General features: G+C 39.3%; 1 protein-coding gene across 2 annotated transcripts in view; it reads right to left on the reverse strand.

Annotated features, from left to right (window-relative positions):
- FBN1 (fibrillin 1) overlaps positions 1-17,029 on the reverse strand; it is a 152,195-nt gene that overhangs the window by 69,970 nt on the left and 65,196 nt on the right. For both annotated transcript variants that reach the window (XM_072148248.1, XM_072148249.1), the window contains 7 exons: positions 15,265-15,390; positions 8,314-8,439; positions 8,071-8,229; positions 6,805-6,981; positions 4,788-4,925; positions 1,157-1,276; positions 218-343 (listed from right to left, as the gene is read on the reverse strand). In XM_072148248.1, the coding sequence (XP_072004349.1) occupies positions 218-343; positions 1,157-1,276; positions 4,788-4,925; positions 6,805-6,981; positions 8,071-8,229; positions 8,314-8,439; positions 15,265-15,390 (972 nt within the window). The remainder of the gene's footprint in view (positions 1-217; positions 344-1,156; positions 1,277-4,787; positions 4,926-6,804; positions 6,982-8,070; positions 8,230-8,313; positions 8,440-15,264; positions 15,391-17,029) is intronic.

Consider the following 17,029-nt stretch of genomic DNA (forward strand, 5'->3'; position numbering starts at 1 on the left):
GCCAAGCCTCCATGTTATCTAGCACTTTAAGATCACTTAAAGTTAGGGAAATAAAAGAGCCAAAGTCTGAGGTTTAGCTTATCGACTCCACAGCTCTGAACAAAAGCAAACAAAACTCCAACTTTAAGGATATACAGTAGGAAGGGAAGTCTGTCAGTAGCATGATATCACTCTTCAATGGAAAATAAATTATAAATAATAAAAATTGAGAACTTACCTTGGCAATTCTTTCCATCAGGCGCAACTTGAAAACCTGCATTGCACACACAGTGGAAACTTCCATCTGTATTCACACATCGTCCATTATTACAGATGCGTCCATTCTGTAGGCACTCATCAATGTCTAAAAGACAGGAGACTCATTAAATTGTGGTGTAGTACGATGGCAGAGAAGCCAGTACCTTCAAATGGCTTAAATGAGATTACAGAATCTCATGTACTAATGAACAGCTTAAAGGCATCACTAACTGAACTGGAATAGTATGAAATAGATTCCATCTAACTATATAATACTATCACATAACAGAGCATCAGACATTTATTCTCACAGCTTGATCTGTGAACATATTATGATACTTGCATGCACTGCCTTAGATCTGGAGTTTCCTTTTTGGATGAACATGTATGTGTGTTGGCATTTATTTTTTTAGTGTAAAGAAAAGCATATAAGACTGGCGGTTTCTATACGGACCACCACTGCAACCCCACTTCCTCCCCAAAAAAATACTATATGTTATTATTTTATTCGTAATCACCAATGAGTTGTGTATGCCACAGTATAAATAAACACTTCATTGCTAGAAAACTCATACATCTAAAATACAGACAAATATAATTATCCTACATACCAGATTAGCATTTCTCTGATAAGCCCTTGTGGCATATCTGCTTGTCAGGTACTTTAGAATGTTCAGGTATATTTAAAACAAAGATTATTCACTAAACTCATGTTCCCTTTAAGGACTATTTTTAGCAAAGGAATTTTCCACTCTCTTGTTCAAGGATTTTATATTCCAGCTTGACTCGAAAGAGAAAAGCTTCAATCCAAATGGTTACTATGTGGAACAGATTTTTTTTTAAACTTATTATATAATTTACAGTAAACACAACACAGAACTACATAATGGCGTCCCTGTCTGTACAGGATTTCCCATACCTCTGCATTCTGTCCGTGTTGATGTGCTCACAAACCCAGAATGACACTGGCAAATGTATGATCCCTGGGTATTTACACATTCCGCATGTAGGCAGGGGTTGGTCGCACACTCATCTTTATCTACATATAGAAAATGAGAATTAGAACAAAGCAAATAAAACAGTTACAATAAAAATGACACTGTACCAGCATAACCACTAGACATGCCAGTATTACACGTGGCCACTGAGACAAGTGATTGGCTGCTGTAGTCACATGAATGATGTACTGTACATAGAAGCATTCTGAAAGATCACAGGAGCCTCAGGATAAGAGATTTATTGTGTTAGTCTTTAGATTTTATGCCATTGTCTGCTCTCTGACAATCCCAGTCATCCCCACTGCTTGTTCAGTCTTTGGCTTTATGCTGTCATGAACTTAAAGGGAACCTGTCTTCAGGAGCCCCTTTTCTGTCTCCCCCATGTCCACATAGAGAATATTGTACAAATTGCCAAAGAGTTTTTTTATAGTAAAACTGGCTTTTTACAAAAAAAGGAAAAGTTATATCAAAGTTTACGTTTCTGTATGCAGATCTGTGTCCCTAGTCCCATGCGAGTGGCCAGTGAGGAGCAGTGCAGACATTGGGTTGGGGGGACACTCCTCACTGGCTACTCTCAGGATGATAGGGACACAGCTCTCCATACAAAAAGAAAAAAAAAATATCTAACTTGACTTTTTTTCAGAAAAAGCCAGTTTCACTATAAAAAACACTTTGGCAATGTGTACACTATGGGGGCATGGGGGACCCAGAAAATGGGCTCCTGATAACAGGTTTCCTTTAAACATCTAACATACTAACTGAAACCAGAACACTCTGAGATGTAGCTCTTGAGGTTTTTTTTTTACAATTTCTCGAAGGGATTGGGGTGCATTTCTGTGAAGATTGGCAACTATCTTTAAACTCTTTCCTTGTGCAGAGTCTTCCCAATGTAGAATGATGAACTTCAAATTGTTTTTAAATGAAGATTTAACTTTTCTCAGAGTGATGGGAAGAACAATTGCTTCTCATTTGCTAATCATCACTTACTATTATACTTAGCAGCTAGCGGGATATCATGTCTCAAAATAAAGCGTATTCTTTTACATGCATTTAAGGGAGAGACATCAGCTCAAAAAGGGGAATTCCTTTAAATTTAGTCTAAAGGAAACTCAAATCCAGAGGATTAAATTGAATTCCTATCATATTTTAAAACAGAAACTTTTATGAAAGATATCCCGGGCCGCACGTGGATACATTAATTTTAATAACTGAAAGAAATTAGTTTCTTTACAGAGAAAACCAATAATACATTAAATATGTTTCAAAAGTACATTTTCTCCACAATCTGGAAAATAGATCAAGATTTAGCAGAGACTGACGCTCATTCAGAATTCTATCCTTTGGGCAAATAACGTTTCTTAGTAAAACATCCTTCCTAACATGACCTTTAATTATCTTTGCTATGTGCTACTGGAGCTGTCTAGCTGTACAAATAATATATACAAAGATTTGTACAGAATCAGACCTTAAATAAAATACAAGGTGTTAGGCAATCAATATTATCACCAGTCATCCTAATAGAAGGCTTCATCTTCTGCAATCCATTTTATAAATTCAGTTTCATAAAAATTCAATACATCAGGGGCCTAGCATATATGTTGCTTATCAATATTGCAGATCAAGTAATATCCATTCTGCAGCCCTGTTAGGCTGCAAAATTGTTAAGTCAAGGATTTAGCAACATGGGTATATTTACATGGAGCATTACAGTATGAATATTTCAACGGAAAAATAAAAGTTCCTCTTCCATTTATTTCAATGGGGGTTTTTCAGCTTGTTCTTTGATATACTTTGTTTGGGTTTTGAAAAAAGGAGTGTGTCGTAATCTATGTAGGAACATAGAAATCCGAGTAGATTTTGACAGAGAAAATTTGTGTCAAATTTTGGCATATGAACTAGCACAAAGGGTTCAAGAAGTTTTGCATTTCTTCAAAATCTCCTCAAGCATCTGTGGCATGCGCTGCATAATACATCTAATCCACAGACTCTCCACCTCAAAATTTATAGAACTAAATTTGCTGCTAATCTCTTGATGCCACAGGTCGTATTCAGAGGTTCTGAACTTTTTTTCACGACATGAAATGTTTACATAAGAGCTGTTTTTAGTGTTGTTATTTGTTGAACATGTTGCCATTGATGGTCTCCTTCCAAATAAGCTGCTCCCTCAAGCCTTGACAAAACATATAAGGCTTTGGCCACATAATCTATTCTTAAAAAGCACAGGTGGAATTGAGTTTCCTGTAAAAGTGGCAAGCCACCAATGTTCCATGGAAAAGTTTCCTAGGATACATTTTATGACTTGGCATCCTGTATCTCAAAGCATGACTCACCACAAAACTTTTGGACTCACCAATGCTGTTTACGAACCAACATTCTCAAGTATAAATTCCACACACTTCCAAATGTATTACACAAACATTTCACCAGCCCAGGATTCGCAGCTCTCCCTGCGTTGCAGCTTATAACAATATACTGCTCTTTACTTTCAAAGTGACTTGTACATATATTGCATTTTCCATTTGCAAAGTAGCCATAAAAAATTCCAAGGCTGATGAGTTTGGCATATGCTGAGAGGTGGATTTTCATTTTTGTTAACATGCCGGTTTTCTTCTTGTCTTTGGTCCATTCTTTAGTTTCTTTTGAAAGTTTGTTTCCAGTTAAACTACTTAGAAACTTATATTCTTATAGTGCACCTCCAGCTTTAAGGTCTAATTTTTGTTTTCCTATACAGCATCATTTTGGAGATGCTCACCTATTTTCTTTAAGGCCAAATGAAGTGTGACCTGCTTCATACCCCTCCACGCCCACTGGAAATGCAAGTTACAGTATCTGCCATTACATTATTATCCTCTTTGGTGGGTTAACAATCAATGCACATAGCACTTCATAAGCACTATATATACTGTATGCACATAAAGAGGAAGCTCAGTTTCTTCTTATAGTTTTTCCCCCTTCCTCAAAATCTAGTAATATATATATATATATTATTCCTTTTTTTAAATGTAGTGACAGTTTCCAAGGATCTTTCTACTATTCCTTCAGGGAAAATATCTCCAGTGCATTCTTGGGATTTCTGAAATGACCATTTCAACTATTTCCCGCCAGCTAGCCAAATGTCCACAAGCCTGCTAATAGCAACTACTAAGAAAAAGTAATTCTATCAAAACTACAATATATAAAAAAAAATTTGTAAAAAAGAAATCAGTATAACATACATACAATGGAGGAGAAAAGAAAGTGTGAAGTGTATTTTGAGGTCTAAAGCATGGTAACATTTTTTTCATCTTGTCTACCACAATTCTTAGTTTGCTATTAATTGCTATATTTTTTTTCTTTTGTAGGATTTTTGTAGATGTTATAAAAATTATTCAATATTCCTGGTCTGTATCCAAGAAATCATTAAAAGGTCACCTGTCTCCAAAATATTACTTTTATTTAGCATATAGGAACATAAAATAGACCTTCCAGAAATGTCAGAAGTGATGAACAACGATAATAAGAAGTATAAGTAACATAAATTACAGTTAAATAATCATTTAAAAAATATCTTACCTATGCATTCTCCTCTTCCATCTAACTCAAAACCTTTATTGCACTCACAACGATAACTTCCAGGAGTGGGGATGCATCGGCCATTTATACACAGGTTTCGGTACAATAAACAGTAATCAGTGACATTCAAGGTAGTAACTGGAGGGACAAAATAAATTAATTAATACAAAACATTATATGCATTATTTTCAATAACTGAACAGTAACAAATATTCAACCCATCCAAAGCAATACATGTACATAACCACAATATCTTATTTCCTCATACTGTGTAATAATAATGTTTAGTCCTATATCTTACTCAATAAATGCAATATTTAGGGTCCAAAAACTCTTCACTGATAACAGAGCCTGTATTTATCTATGAATTTGAGGTGCTGTGAATTTGCTTCTTCCTGAGAAAACAGCATTATTGCTGCATTCTGACTGAGCTAGATATGTGTAGTGCTTTCCAGGCATACATTTCCTTTTTCTAAAGTGATCTCTTGTTTTAAAGAAAAAAAAACAACAACTATGTATATGCTCGAGTATAAGCCGACCCGAGTATAAGCCGAGACCCCTAATTTCAACACAAAAAACTGGGAAAATCTATTGACTCGAGTACAAGCCGAGGGTGGGAAATGCATTGGTTACAGCCTCCCAGTATATAGCCTGCCCAACCCCTGTAGCATACAGCCTGCCCAACCCCTGTAGCATACAGCCTGCCCAACCCCTGTAGCATACAGCCTGCCCAGCCCCTCTAGCATACAGCCTGCCCAGCCCCTGTAGCATACAGCCTGCCCAGCCCCTGTAGTAGGAAAAAAATAACACTGTACTCATCTTTCCGACATCCCCCATAGGTCCTCTTCTGTCTCAGACTGTCTCAGACAGAAGAGGACCTATGGGTGACGTCAGAAAGGTGAGTTTTGTCTTTGTTTTTAGTTGACTCGAGTATAAGCCGAGTTAGGGTTTTTGAGCACAAATTTTGTGCTGAAAAACTAGGCTTATACTCGAGTATATAAGGTAATAATTATATTTATGCAGACAACTTTTTGGTCAACCAAAGGATGGCACCTGCTGGTGCTCCTATTTTCTATGCTTCCTATCACAATTCAGTTTAACCCCCTTAAACCAACATTGCCAATAAGGTAGAAAAAAAAGCAAGCAACTGGACAGAAAAGTTCAGCTGCATTAAATAAAAATATCCTTGTAAATCAGGAACTGTATGCCTGGAAAGAACTCTACACAATCCTGGTTTTCCTTGGGAGTGATTAACTACCTTTTAATAGGCAGTTGTGCTCCTCTCTGTTTTTGACTCAAAATATCAATATTACTCCAAAGCATATAAACTCATAGAGCATAGACCTCCACTGATGACTCCACTTTCGGGCAGCCATTATTTTTATGTTTATTATTTTTTTTAAATGAATCACTATTACCCCACTATCCAGAAAAGAGGAAGAGAAGACAGCAATCCAAGACTCCAATTACAATTGGGTGGTGCTCGCAGCTGGGGATCCGGTGCTCAGAGTCCCAAATTCAGCATAAGGGATGGAGACAGCCACAGCACCCGGTACGTTTCAATATCAGAACGTCTTTATTGATACTTGGTGCTGTGGCTTTCTCCATCCCCTATAACCCCACTATCTTCATTGGTGCTGTAGTTCTTCTTACATGCCTCTTTCTTTTTCAGAGCTTCCCCCACAGCCTCTGATGTCAGCGCCTTCACTTGAAATCTTGTGCATGTGCTAAGCGATATTCAGCCTAATCCAGAAGTGGCTTCAGACTCATCTGGTGCTCTGGCTCCTAGTTGAGTTGCACAGCCTCACTGAGTAGCAGATGGCTTCCCAATGAAGATCACATAGCACATGTGCAGAATTTAAGAGAAGAACTTGATGTTACCGGCTGTGAGACACGTGAGTAGGGCTGTTTATAAAACTAGGATTAACTAGTAGGATCTTTCTGTAAAATATTATAATACTGTGAAATACATAAAGAATAATAAAAGATAATAAAAAAGGGAAATAATATAATTTACCAGGATGTGAAGGAGTTGGATGAGGATATCCCGGGACTGGTGGTTGCGGAAACACTGGAGGGTAGGGTACATGGGGGCCTATAGGAGGATAACCAGGTCCAGGAGGAAACCCTGGTCCAGGATCAGGTACAGGAAATGTAGGGGGTAAAGTCAGTGTGCACAGCTTACGATAATCATCTAAAAGGAGAAAATATAATATATGACTAAGTAACAAGAAAAGGCATTGTTGTAATCAACCAACAAGTAGCAATAGTTAATAATAATATAGAACATATATAACTAGAACATCTAAAACCGAAGTCATACAAAACAAAACAAAATAATCAGACATGAAGAGTTACAGCATGTCCCATGTATCCCTGATATGTAAAACAGACCATCGCTCAACTTGTACATTTTTCCTCGCACGGTAGGTCCGTCTATACATCTACTATAATCCAATCGTTTATCTTTGAGTTTTTCTTTTTCCTCAAAATTTTGGGCCTACCTTTGAAATATTTTCTCTCGCTTAGCAAAGTTAGCTGCGCAAAAAAATTTTCCAGTGTTATGCCTGATATTTCTTTAAAATCTAGATGTGGATGTATGAAAAAGTAGCAATTTTGTCACAAATAGTTGTTAAAAAGTTGCAAATAAACTCCAGTGTAAAAAAACCATTAGAAGGGGTTGCAGAAGATTTTTTTTATTTTTGTGCAACTTTTTAACAAACCCACAGTCTCAGCTGCCTGATATATCAACCTATAAGATAACCCAGTCCAAAACTCAGAAAAACCAATAAAAAACACACACAAATGTCCTGACTAAAGATAAATAGCCCCTTAGATATACATATACAGGCAGTACAAGGTAGGTAGGTTCTTTAGGTTCTTTAAGTTGAATTTGTATGTAATTTGGAACCTTATATTTCAGAATTGTAACTACAGACATATGATTTTGTTCCAGTGACAATTGAATTTTCCAAATTTTTTTCTGTAATGGGAATAAGTATTATCAATAAAACTTAATTACAGACATTTTACCGTTGATCAATGCAGTCTGGGACTAAAGTAAAGCATCCAGAAAGCTTCACCGAAGTTCACAGTGGCCAGAGGGGTCCATCTGTAACTAGGGGTGGTAAGTAAATCAGGTTACCTTAAGTAAGGAACCGCCTGTAAAAAATATTACTTGAACTTCCCTTATGTGTTTCTTAATAAAGATCCATTGAGCTTTTGAATAGAAGTGATAAGTATAAAAAATAACCAGATCCATTACTAGAACCAGAAGTCCTACCTGTTCCTCGGAAAGGACACATTTCTGGGGCTCCTGCAACTCCTGAAGACCAGCATCTTCCGCTATCACAACAACACTGTGTTTTTGGTTGAAGTTGAGGGAGCTGATTGGAACAGCGTCCATTGACAACAGAGGTGAAGCAATATCCAGGTCGAGTATCTGGCATTTACAGACAACTTGGGTCAACTAATGAGGCATAAAACATGCAATAAGACATACAAATTATTACTTGATGGTACTTACCGATACATCTCGATCCATCAGCAGATGTGAAGAATCCTGGGGGACATTTACAGAAGTAGCTGCCCACAGTGTTTGCACATTCACCTGATTCGCAAATCCCTAGTATGGTACTGCATTCATCAATATCTAAAAGATCAAAATTAAAATAAAAATACTGTAAACCTTTTTAACAATTAGCCAAAGAATAATGGGCATATACTGGTATACATAAGTATAAGTATACATTAGAAACAGAGAAACTTCTACCAAAGTAGAATGTACATGTCAGAGATGATGCCTCAACTCATATATGTTGTACATGAGACTTGATAAGTGTACCAGTGTACAGGACAGTGTCATTTTCCAGTCTCAGTATACTGTACATTAGCTACAGTTAATGCTACCATGTACCGTATATATCTATTTTTACTGAATCCTAAAGAAGTGGAGTATTATTACATGTAAAGGAATTAAAATAATCTGGAATCAGGAAACCTATTTCTGGACCTTCTAATAACCATGGGAGGATATGTGGTCAGTCCATTCAACAGCAAAATGTAATAAGTGGAAATCCCTGATGAAACCCAGAGGTGCTTAGAGAATTTCATGTGAAAGGTGTTAGGTCTTAAGTATTCTGAGCAGAACCTAGTAGTAAATCTAGTTTAATTTACCAGTAGCAAATGTCTGAGCAACTCCCCCAACTCTGCATTAGCACTAAAGCACTAAAAAGGCCTTAGGGAAAGTCTGTGGTTTAAGAAATCACATCTATGGTTTATGAAATAATGCAGCATATGTATTAATTCGGAACGTCCCTGGATCATGTACTTTGCTGTTGACACAGCACTCAAGATTATGGCTGGAAACATGGGATTGATGGGAAATTTCACAGGCAAAATTTCAGCAGGATGTAAGCTAAACATTATGAACTGCACAGTACATGTCCTTTAACCTGGCATCTACTGTGCCCAACAAGTTCTGCCAAATGTTCCAAATTGTTGAAGGGAATAGCTTAATTCTTAGTTACAAGAGCCCTGCTATGCCAATGTCATTCTTATGATAAGGTGGATGTTACAGATGTTCTTTCTTTGTGGGTTCATGATGTAATTGTAAATATTCAGCTTGTTAAAAATACCAGTAATATCTGGAACTTTCTGTTACAGGTGCCCCAGCCTGAATTTTAGATCCAATTTCTGAAGGATTAGTGACAACCCTGTAGAAATTGTAATGACTGTACAATAATGGAAGTTTTTGTTTTCTTCTGGAAAACCAAAGGTTATGTGTCAGTAATATGTCAGAGGTCATAATGGGGTCTGTGTTGCACCTTAATGTAGACAGATAAAAACACAGCAGCGTGAGGATACTTCCCCATAGGACTTGTGAAAAATACAATCCTAGAATATAAATACATTTGTTCACAGTCAAGTTGCTACTAACACATACATGTAGGATTACAGAGATCACCAAGGCCAATGCCTAACACTGAATGTGGATTTGTATGTAGAGAAAGGAGAAAATATTCTAAAATATCGTAAAACTGTTAATGTCAGTCGTTTGTGGTAACTTGTGGGCACCAGCTATCTCAAACAATCCTTAACATGCTCAGGGTACAATTGTATTTTGCCAACCAAACATTCTCCCATGATGCCACAATGAGGCTAATCCTGACTTCACATGTGTTGGATAATTATTTGTCAGAATCTTGATTCTGGACCATTTCATCCGGCCTTAAAAGTAAATTGAAATCCGTATGTGTCAGAAGAGTGGTTAACAGTTGTCATTAAGATGATACAGTGTAACCATCACTATTCCACCTTGAATTATGGCAGCTATAAAATGTCTCTAAATGCCTGAGCACAACCATATATATTCATATAAAGATATGGTACAACACACAAGCATCACGTATACCTCATTCAAAATAATGCTCAAACCTCAAAATGTATATTATACATTTTATACAGTTAAAACACAAAATACAGCAAAATAATGTACAGTAAAAGGCATCAAATAAAAGTAAAAATTAATTTTAATTGCAGGGCATTTAATGCAACTTATATATCTTGATCTGGCAGCTGGATTTACAGAGAGGATAACAGGGAGGATCAGCAGATTTCCCCACATTTTGGAGATCGATTCCTATAGTGGAATTTGAACTTAACTATATCAATAGGGACTATAAAAGTAATCAATTCTCCAATTTTCCAAACAACATGTTAGTTATAAATGGAGGTCTGGCTTCTATAGATGCTTTATTGCAGTGGTGGCGAACCTATGGCACGGGTGCCAGAGGTGGCACTCAGAGCCCTTTCTGTGGGCACCAGGGCCATCAACCCCCAGCAAACCAGACAGGACTCAAAGAATCTTCCTGCAGTTCCAAGCACCTTCAAAGATGCTGCTTTCAGTCATATGTTAAAGTGATACTTACTTCACTACCTGTGAATTTAAGAAGAAGGAGAATGAGTAGACAGGGCCAGAAGGACATTCTGCTGGCCCCAAGATTCTCTGTGTACAGAGTGACACTGGAAAGAAGCTAAATAGATGCAAATTTCCCCTCTTGTCCTAATGAGGCCAGTATGATTGAACGTTGTTGAAGAACAGGGAGCAATAAGTTACTGCTTTAATTTTTGCCTGGCACCTCCCAATAATTAAGGGGGGTTTTGGGTTGCAGTTTGGGCACTCAGCCTCTAAAAGGTTCGCCAACACTGCTTTATTGTCTTACAGCAACTTTCACATTATATAGCACGTTTGACATATTTTGTAATATTTGATATTTATAGATGAAAATGCATGGGCCCTGCATTTAAATATAATTTTACTTTTATTTGATGCATTTAATTGTACTTTATTTTGTGTATTTTTGTAAGTTGTTTTACCTTTATAAAATTTATATAAAATATTGAGTTTTGAGTATTATTTTGAATCAGCTATATGTGGTGCTTGTGTATTGTACCATATTTCTATAGTCTTTTTACCCTTGTACCCAGGGTTATCATGTAGCATGTGCACAGCTTCTTCATATCCTCATGGACTGTAAGCTATTGTGAGCACGGCTTTCACTCCTCTTGTTCAATATGACTGTTTGTACTCTGTAATGTTTTTTTAGATTTGTATATGTCCCCTATGATTTGTAAAGCGCTGCAGAATTTGATGGAGCTATATAAATAAAGATTATTGATATTATTCAACCACGATGGCCCACACAGCTTGATTTTGTTATATTCATATTAGGACCTATTCTCACCAAAGGTTTTTCATATCAGATTGCTGAGTATTTGACATCCGACACTCTCATCGATCATCTGATCTAAGCAGAGATGTCTGATTCCTGTTCCATTCTCTATATATTGCCAGCTGAGAAGCTGATCAGTGGGGATGTTGGTTGTCAAACCCCCATTAATAGCAATTAATCTACCGTATATACTCGTGTATAAGCTGAGTTTTTCAGCACAAAAAATGTGCTGAAAAACGTCCCCTCGGCTTATACACAAGTCAATACACAATGTCAATGCACTTAAAAATAATAAACTTATATACTCTCCCTCCGGTGGCCCCTATGTGCAGCGCTGCTCCCCCGATGTCCACGCGGGTCCCCTTCTGGCTTCCGCGTCTGTGTTCTTTCTTCTGTAACATCGTGCTGGGCGCTGCCATGTTTTTCTCCCGGGTGGCGCCTAGTTTGATGTCAGCATACTATGTGCCTGCCGGCCGGGAGAGAGCCATGGCGGCGCCCAGCACGATGTTACAGAAGAAAAAAGATGGGCGCGGAAGCCAGAAGAGGACCCGCGTGGACATCGGGGGAGCAGCGCTGCGCATCGGGGCCACCGGCAGGTGAGTATATAAGTTTTTTTTGTTTTTTTTAATGCTGGGCTGGCTGTACACTACTGGGGGCAGGCTGAGATGGCTGTATACTACTGGGGGTAGGCTGAGGTGGCTTTATACTACTGGGGGCAGGCTGGTCTGGCTGTATACTACTGGGGGCAGGCTGGGGTGGCTGTATACTACTGGGGGCAGGCTGTATACTACTGGGGGCAGGCTGTATACTACTGGGGGCAAGCTGGGCTGGCTGTATACTACTGGGGGCAGGCTGGGGTGGCTGTATACTACTGAGGGCAGGCTGGGGTGGCTGTATACTACTGGGGGCAGGCTGTATACTACTGAGGGCAGGCTGGGGTGGCTGTATACTACTGGGGGCAGGCTGTCTACTATGGGGGGCAGGCTGTATACTACTGGGGGCAGGCTGGGCTGGCTGTATACTACTTGGGGCAAGCTGGGCTGGCCGTATAGTACTGGGGGAAAGCTGGGCTGGCTGTATACTACTGGGAGCAGGCTGTATACTACAGGGGGCAGGCTGTATACTATAGGGGGCTGGCTGGCTAAATACTTGGGGGGTCTGTGACCAATGCATTTCCCACCCTCGGCTTATACTCGAGTCAATAGTTTTTCCCAGTTTTGGTGGTAAAATTAGGGGTCTCGGCTTATACTCGGGTCTGCTTATACTCGAGTATATACGGTAGTTGTTAACAGATTTAAAGGGAACCTGTCACCAGATTTTCAGTAATAAATCTAATAACAAGTTCCCATAGCACTATACTAACTTACACACAATGGGGGTCATTTACTAAGGGCCCGATTCGCGTTTTCCCGACGTGTTACCCAAATATTTCCGATTTGTGCCGATTTTCCCTGCATTGCCACGCGAACGGATTTTGGCGCATCGGCGCCGGCATGCACGCAACGGAAATCGGGGGGCGTGGCCGAACAAAAACCCGACGGATTCGGAAAAACTGCCGCATTTAAAAAAAAATGTGTTGCGAAAATTGCACTTACCTTCACTAGGAATAGGCCGGTGAATTTCAGGGCATTCCAGCGGGCCTCGGCGGACTTCAGCGCAGCAGCGACATCTGGTGGACGGCAGAGGAACTGCCTTAGTGAATCCCGGCCGGACCTGAATCCACTGCAGAGAAAGCGCCGCTGGATCGCGAATGGACCGGGTAAGTAAATCTGCCCCAATGTTTTTAGCTAAATAATGCAGAGTACCTATTACCAGAAAATGTAGTGTAGAGGATGACTCATCAACCAAAAGGAGGGAGGAGGGACTTTGCAGAAGACATGAGCGGAGGTACACGGTGCCTTGATTGAATAGCACACACCCTTGGGACACCCTGCTCCTTCAAGCAGGGTGCCATGTAGGCTTACTAACTTTATTTTCCGGGGATAGGGACAGTGCATTTTTTAGGTAATAACCGTATGGGCACAAGTTAGAAAAGTGCTATGGGAACTTGTTATTAGGCTTATTAGTGAATCTGGTGACAGGTTTCCTTTAAAGAAATCTCCAGGAAAACCTTTACTATGTCCATTTATGAAATGCCAGATCTTTCTTTTTTCCAAAAGAGTGCAGAGTCAAGACACTACTATAAATATGAAGTCCTCCCAAATGGCCCAGGTAAATGAATCATTGGTTTGCAAGTTTGACTGCCACTCCTTTCCTTCTTATAGGGCTGCTGAAGATTTTGACCACCCTGACTAACAATGCCTGCTGATAAAGGGTTACAAGTCCAACCCATATCACTTAAAATTATCTGCCAATGGGTCTCTTTTCCTTAATTACAGATGTTTTTCTAATATACAAATTAACTTTTGTGACTCATGTCTGGTATCTGTGACTCTTCTCTCTCTCAGGCTGGCAGTGAATCATGCCCCATTATTCTGACTGACAGCTCTGTTTCTCTTCAAATCACTGCTCTGCCTCCATGTACTTATGGACTGTCTGCTATTATTCAACTACAGACATATAGGGGCACATTTACTTACCCGGTCCTGTCACGATCCCGCGGTGCGTTGTCCGATGAGGATTCGGGTCCGCCGCGATTTACTAACCTAATGCGCCCGAGTTACACCGTGCCTTTTGTTACATTCACGACATGTGACTAGAGTGACATCTCGCAGGTCCTTTAGCCTTCTAATAATAGCAAACTGTACACCATGTATGTGAATACATGAAATCACAGCAGTCTCCTTGGAGGATGGAAAGAAGTAGGAGTCCATGGAGGCAGCTGTGACTTCATGTGGTCACATTCATACATGGGGTACAGTTTGCTATTGTTAAGAGGCTAAAGGACCTGAGTAAGGCATAAGGCATAGGGAGGAGTAGATGTGAGAGGCCGGATGAGCAGGATACGCCCCTCTGATTCCAGGTAATATAAGATAAAAGGTAATTTATGTTGATGTAAAAAAAAAATTTAGCTAAAAGAAGGGTGTCAGTTACTTATTAGAGCTCTATAGGAACCTGTCACTGGCTGCATATGTGCACATGTGGAGACAGGTTCCCTTTAAGTCAGGCAACGCCTGTACAAAACTATATTTTATGGTTTAATTGGTGACTTTAAAGAGTGTGGGAACTTCTCCAATGTAAACTTGATGGTCTATCCTATGGAACCATATTATCCAATTAAGTGCCAAGGTGCTAAACCTACAAACACTTATACAAAAACTCTCTGAGAAGATGATGTGTAAAAAATGTTTAGATATTTAGAACACAGTGATCTTCTGGGTCCCTTTGGTCAGTACACAATACAGTATTAATACCAGAAGACAGTTGGGGCCTCTTCTGGCAAAAAGTCTTGTAGATGCTTCCAGAAACCCCTCCTAAGATCACATCATGTAAGAAGGGAGTATGGACCTAGGAAGAACACCGTGAGGCCATATGACACTGTAATCTCCAAGCAGCTGCATTTTTCCATCCCAGCCCTGTGAAATGAATTCCCTAAAGATCTAGCCTTTCTTTCATACTCCAGATCACAAGTGTCCTGCTCAACATACAACAAATAACTGGAGTTCAGTAAATGAAACATGACACATACAATATGACAATAATCAACAATAATGATGTGGAACAATGAACAAGACATTCTATGATTTCCAAAAACAGAAATCTGAACGGGTTTGTTTATCTTGATGGGTTTGGAAAAGTCTTACCTTCACATTTTTGTGTTATTTCACTAAACTTGTGTCCAGCTGGGCATTTGCACTCGAAAGATCCCACAGTGTTAATGCAATTTCCTCCTTGACACATCCCAGGGATTGCTTGGCACTCATCCACATCTGTCCCAAGGATACAGAACAACAAAAACCACAAAATGTAAAAACATCCCTCCATTACAGATAATTATTCTTAAAGGCTAAATCATTCATTTAAATGAACATTGTGTAAGAATGGCTTAAAATTTAAATTATTCTACTTCAGGGGATTAGGAAGCCAGGAACAAGATATTTTTATTAAGCATTTAGTATTCTCTGGGTCCATTTAAGAATATGATAGTCGCTAAAGATTAAGCCTACATGAGCCTAGAGCTTAAGTACAAAGGCAACAGTAGAATAAGAAAATTGTGCTCCTAAATACATAGGAACAAGGATGTGCATTAATGCTAATACTTCACAAAGTCAAACATCTGCAAGAAAACATCACAGTCCAGAAAATGGAAACACAGCACCTAGTCTCCACTCCAGGTATAAAAGAGAACAAGAGGAAAACAGCCACCAATACCTTCATGAAATATTATCCTTTTAGTTGACAAAGTACGTCTTCACATCATATATGGACCTTGATTTGGTGTCATGGTTGAGATGTTCTTCTAAATCTAAGGAATATGCTGGAGTCTATATATATATATATATATATATATATATATATATATATTAAAGGGAGTTTTCCATCTCTCAAATCATCTAACCAAGTCAGCAATGTGTAGCACACTTTATAACTTTTCAGATAAACTTTTCCCACTGATTTGTCATTTCTGAGAAAATGTCATCTGTAACCAAACAAGTTCCTCCACAGTTGCAGTGCTCCTTACAAAGTGATCCATACAATGCTGTTTACTTTGGGTGATTTGGGAGCTGGGACTTCATTTAATGAGACAAGGTACTCTGTTTTGTTGCCAACAAGATTAAAGGAAACCTACCACTGCCCGCATGATGAAATCATGCGAGCAGACCACCCGGTAGGCTACTTCATGCTGATGCCGGCACATAGTTTTGTTAGGCACGGCAATCGTTAGTTTAGCAAAAAAAACTATTTTCTTACATATTTAAATGAGCCCTCCGGTGCTACCCTGCGCCATCTTCGGGCTTGTGGTGGCTTCCGATGTTTAATTATTCCTCCTTCAGGTTCCGAGAGCCGTGACGTCACCAAGCTCTCGGCACCTATCACGCATGCGCAGACACTAAGTCTCGCACAGCCGGCCGGCGATAGGTGCCGAGAGCTTGGTGACATCACGGCTCTCGGCACCTGAAGGAGGAATAATTAAACATCGGAAGCCACCGCAAGCCCGAAGATGGCGCAGGGTAGCACTGGAGGGCACATTTAAATATGTAAGAAAATAATTTTTTTTGCTAAACTAACGATTGCCGTTCCAAAAAAACCTATGTGCCGGCATCAGCATTAAGTAGCCTACCGGGTGGTCTGCTCGCATGATTTCATCATGCGGGCAGTGGTAGGTTTCCTTTAACACGTTCAAGATCCTGTGTCTTTCATGGTTCCAGCCTGGTGGCATCATCCAGTAAAACAAGTTTCACAGAGGAGATAAGTTGAGAACTGAAGTCAAGCTCAGAATGTCCCCTTAATTGTCATTGATGGTCCTGTAGCCTGAGATATCAGAGACAATTGGCATTCCTGAAGTCTCCATGTCAAACACAAGAGACAGAAAGCTCTGAGACAGAACTAGCTTGATTTCAGTGCTAA

Source organism: Engystomops pustulosus, chromosome 4 (assembly GCF_040894005.1).
Source record: "Engystomops pustulosus chromosome 4, aEngPut4.maternal, whole genome shotgun sequence".
In the NCBI taxonomy this organism is placed as follows: Eukaryota; Metazoa; Chordata; class Amphibia; order Anura; family Leptodactylidae; genus Engystomops; species Engystomops pustulosus.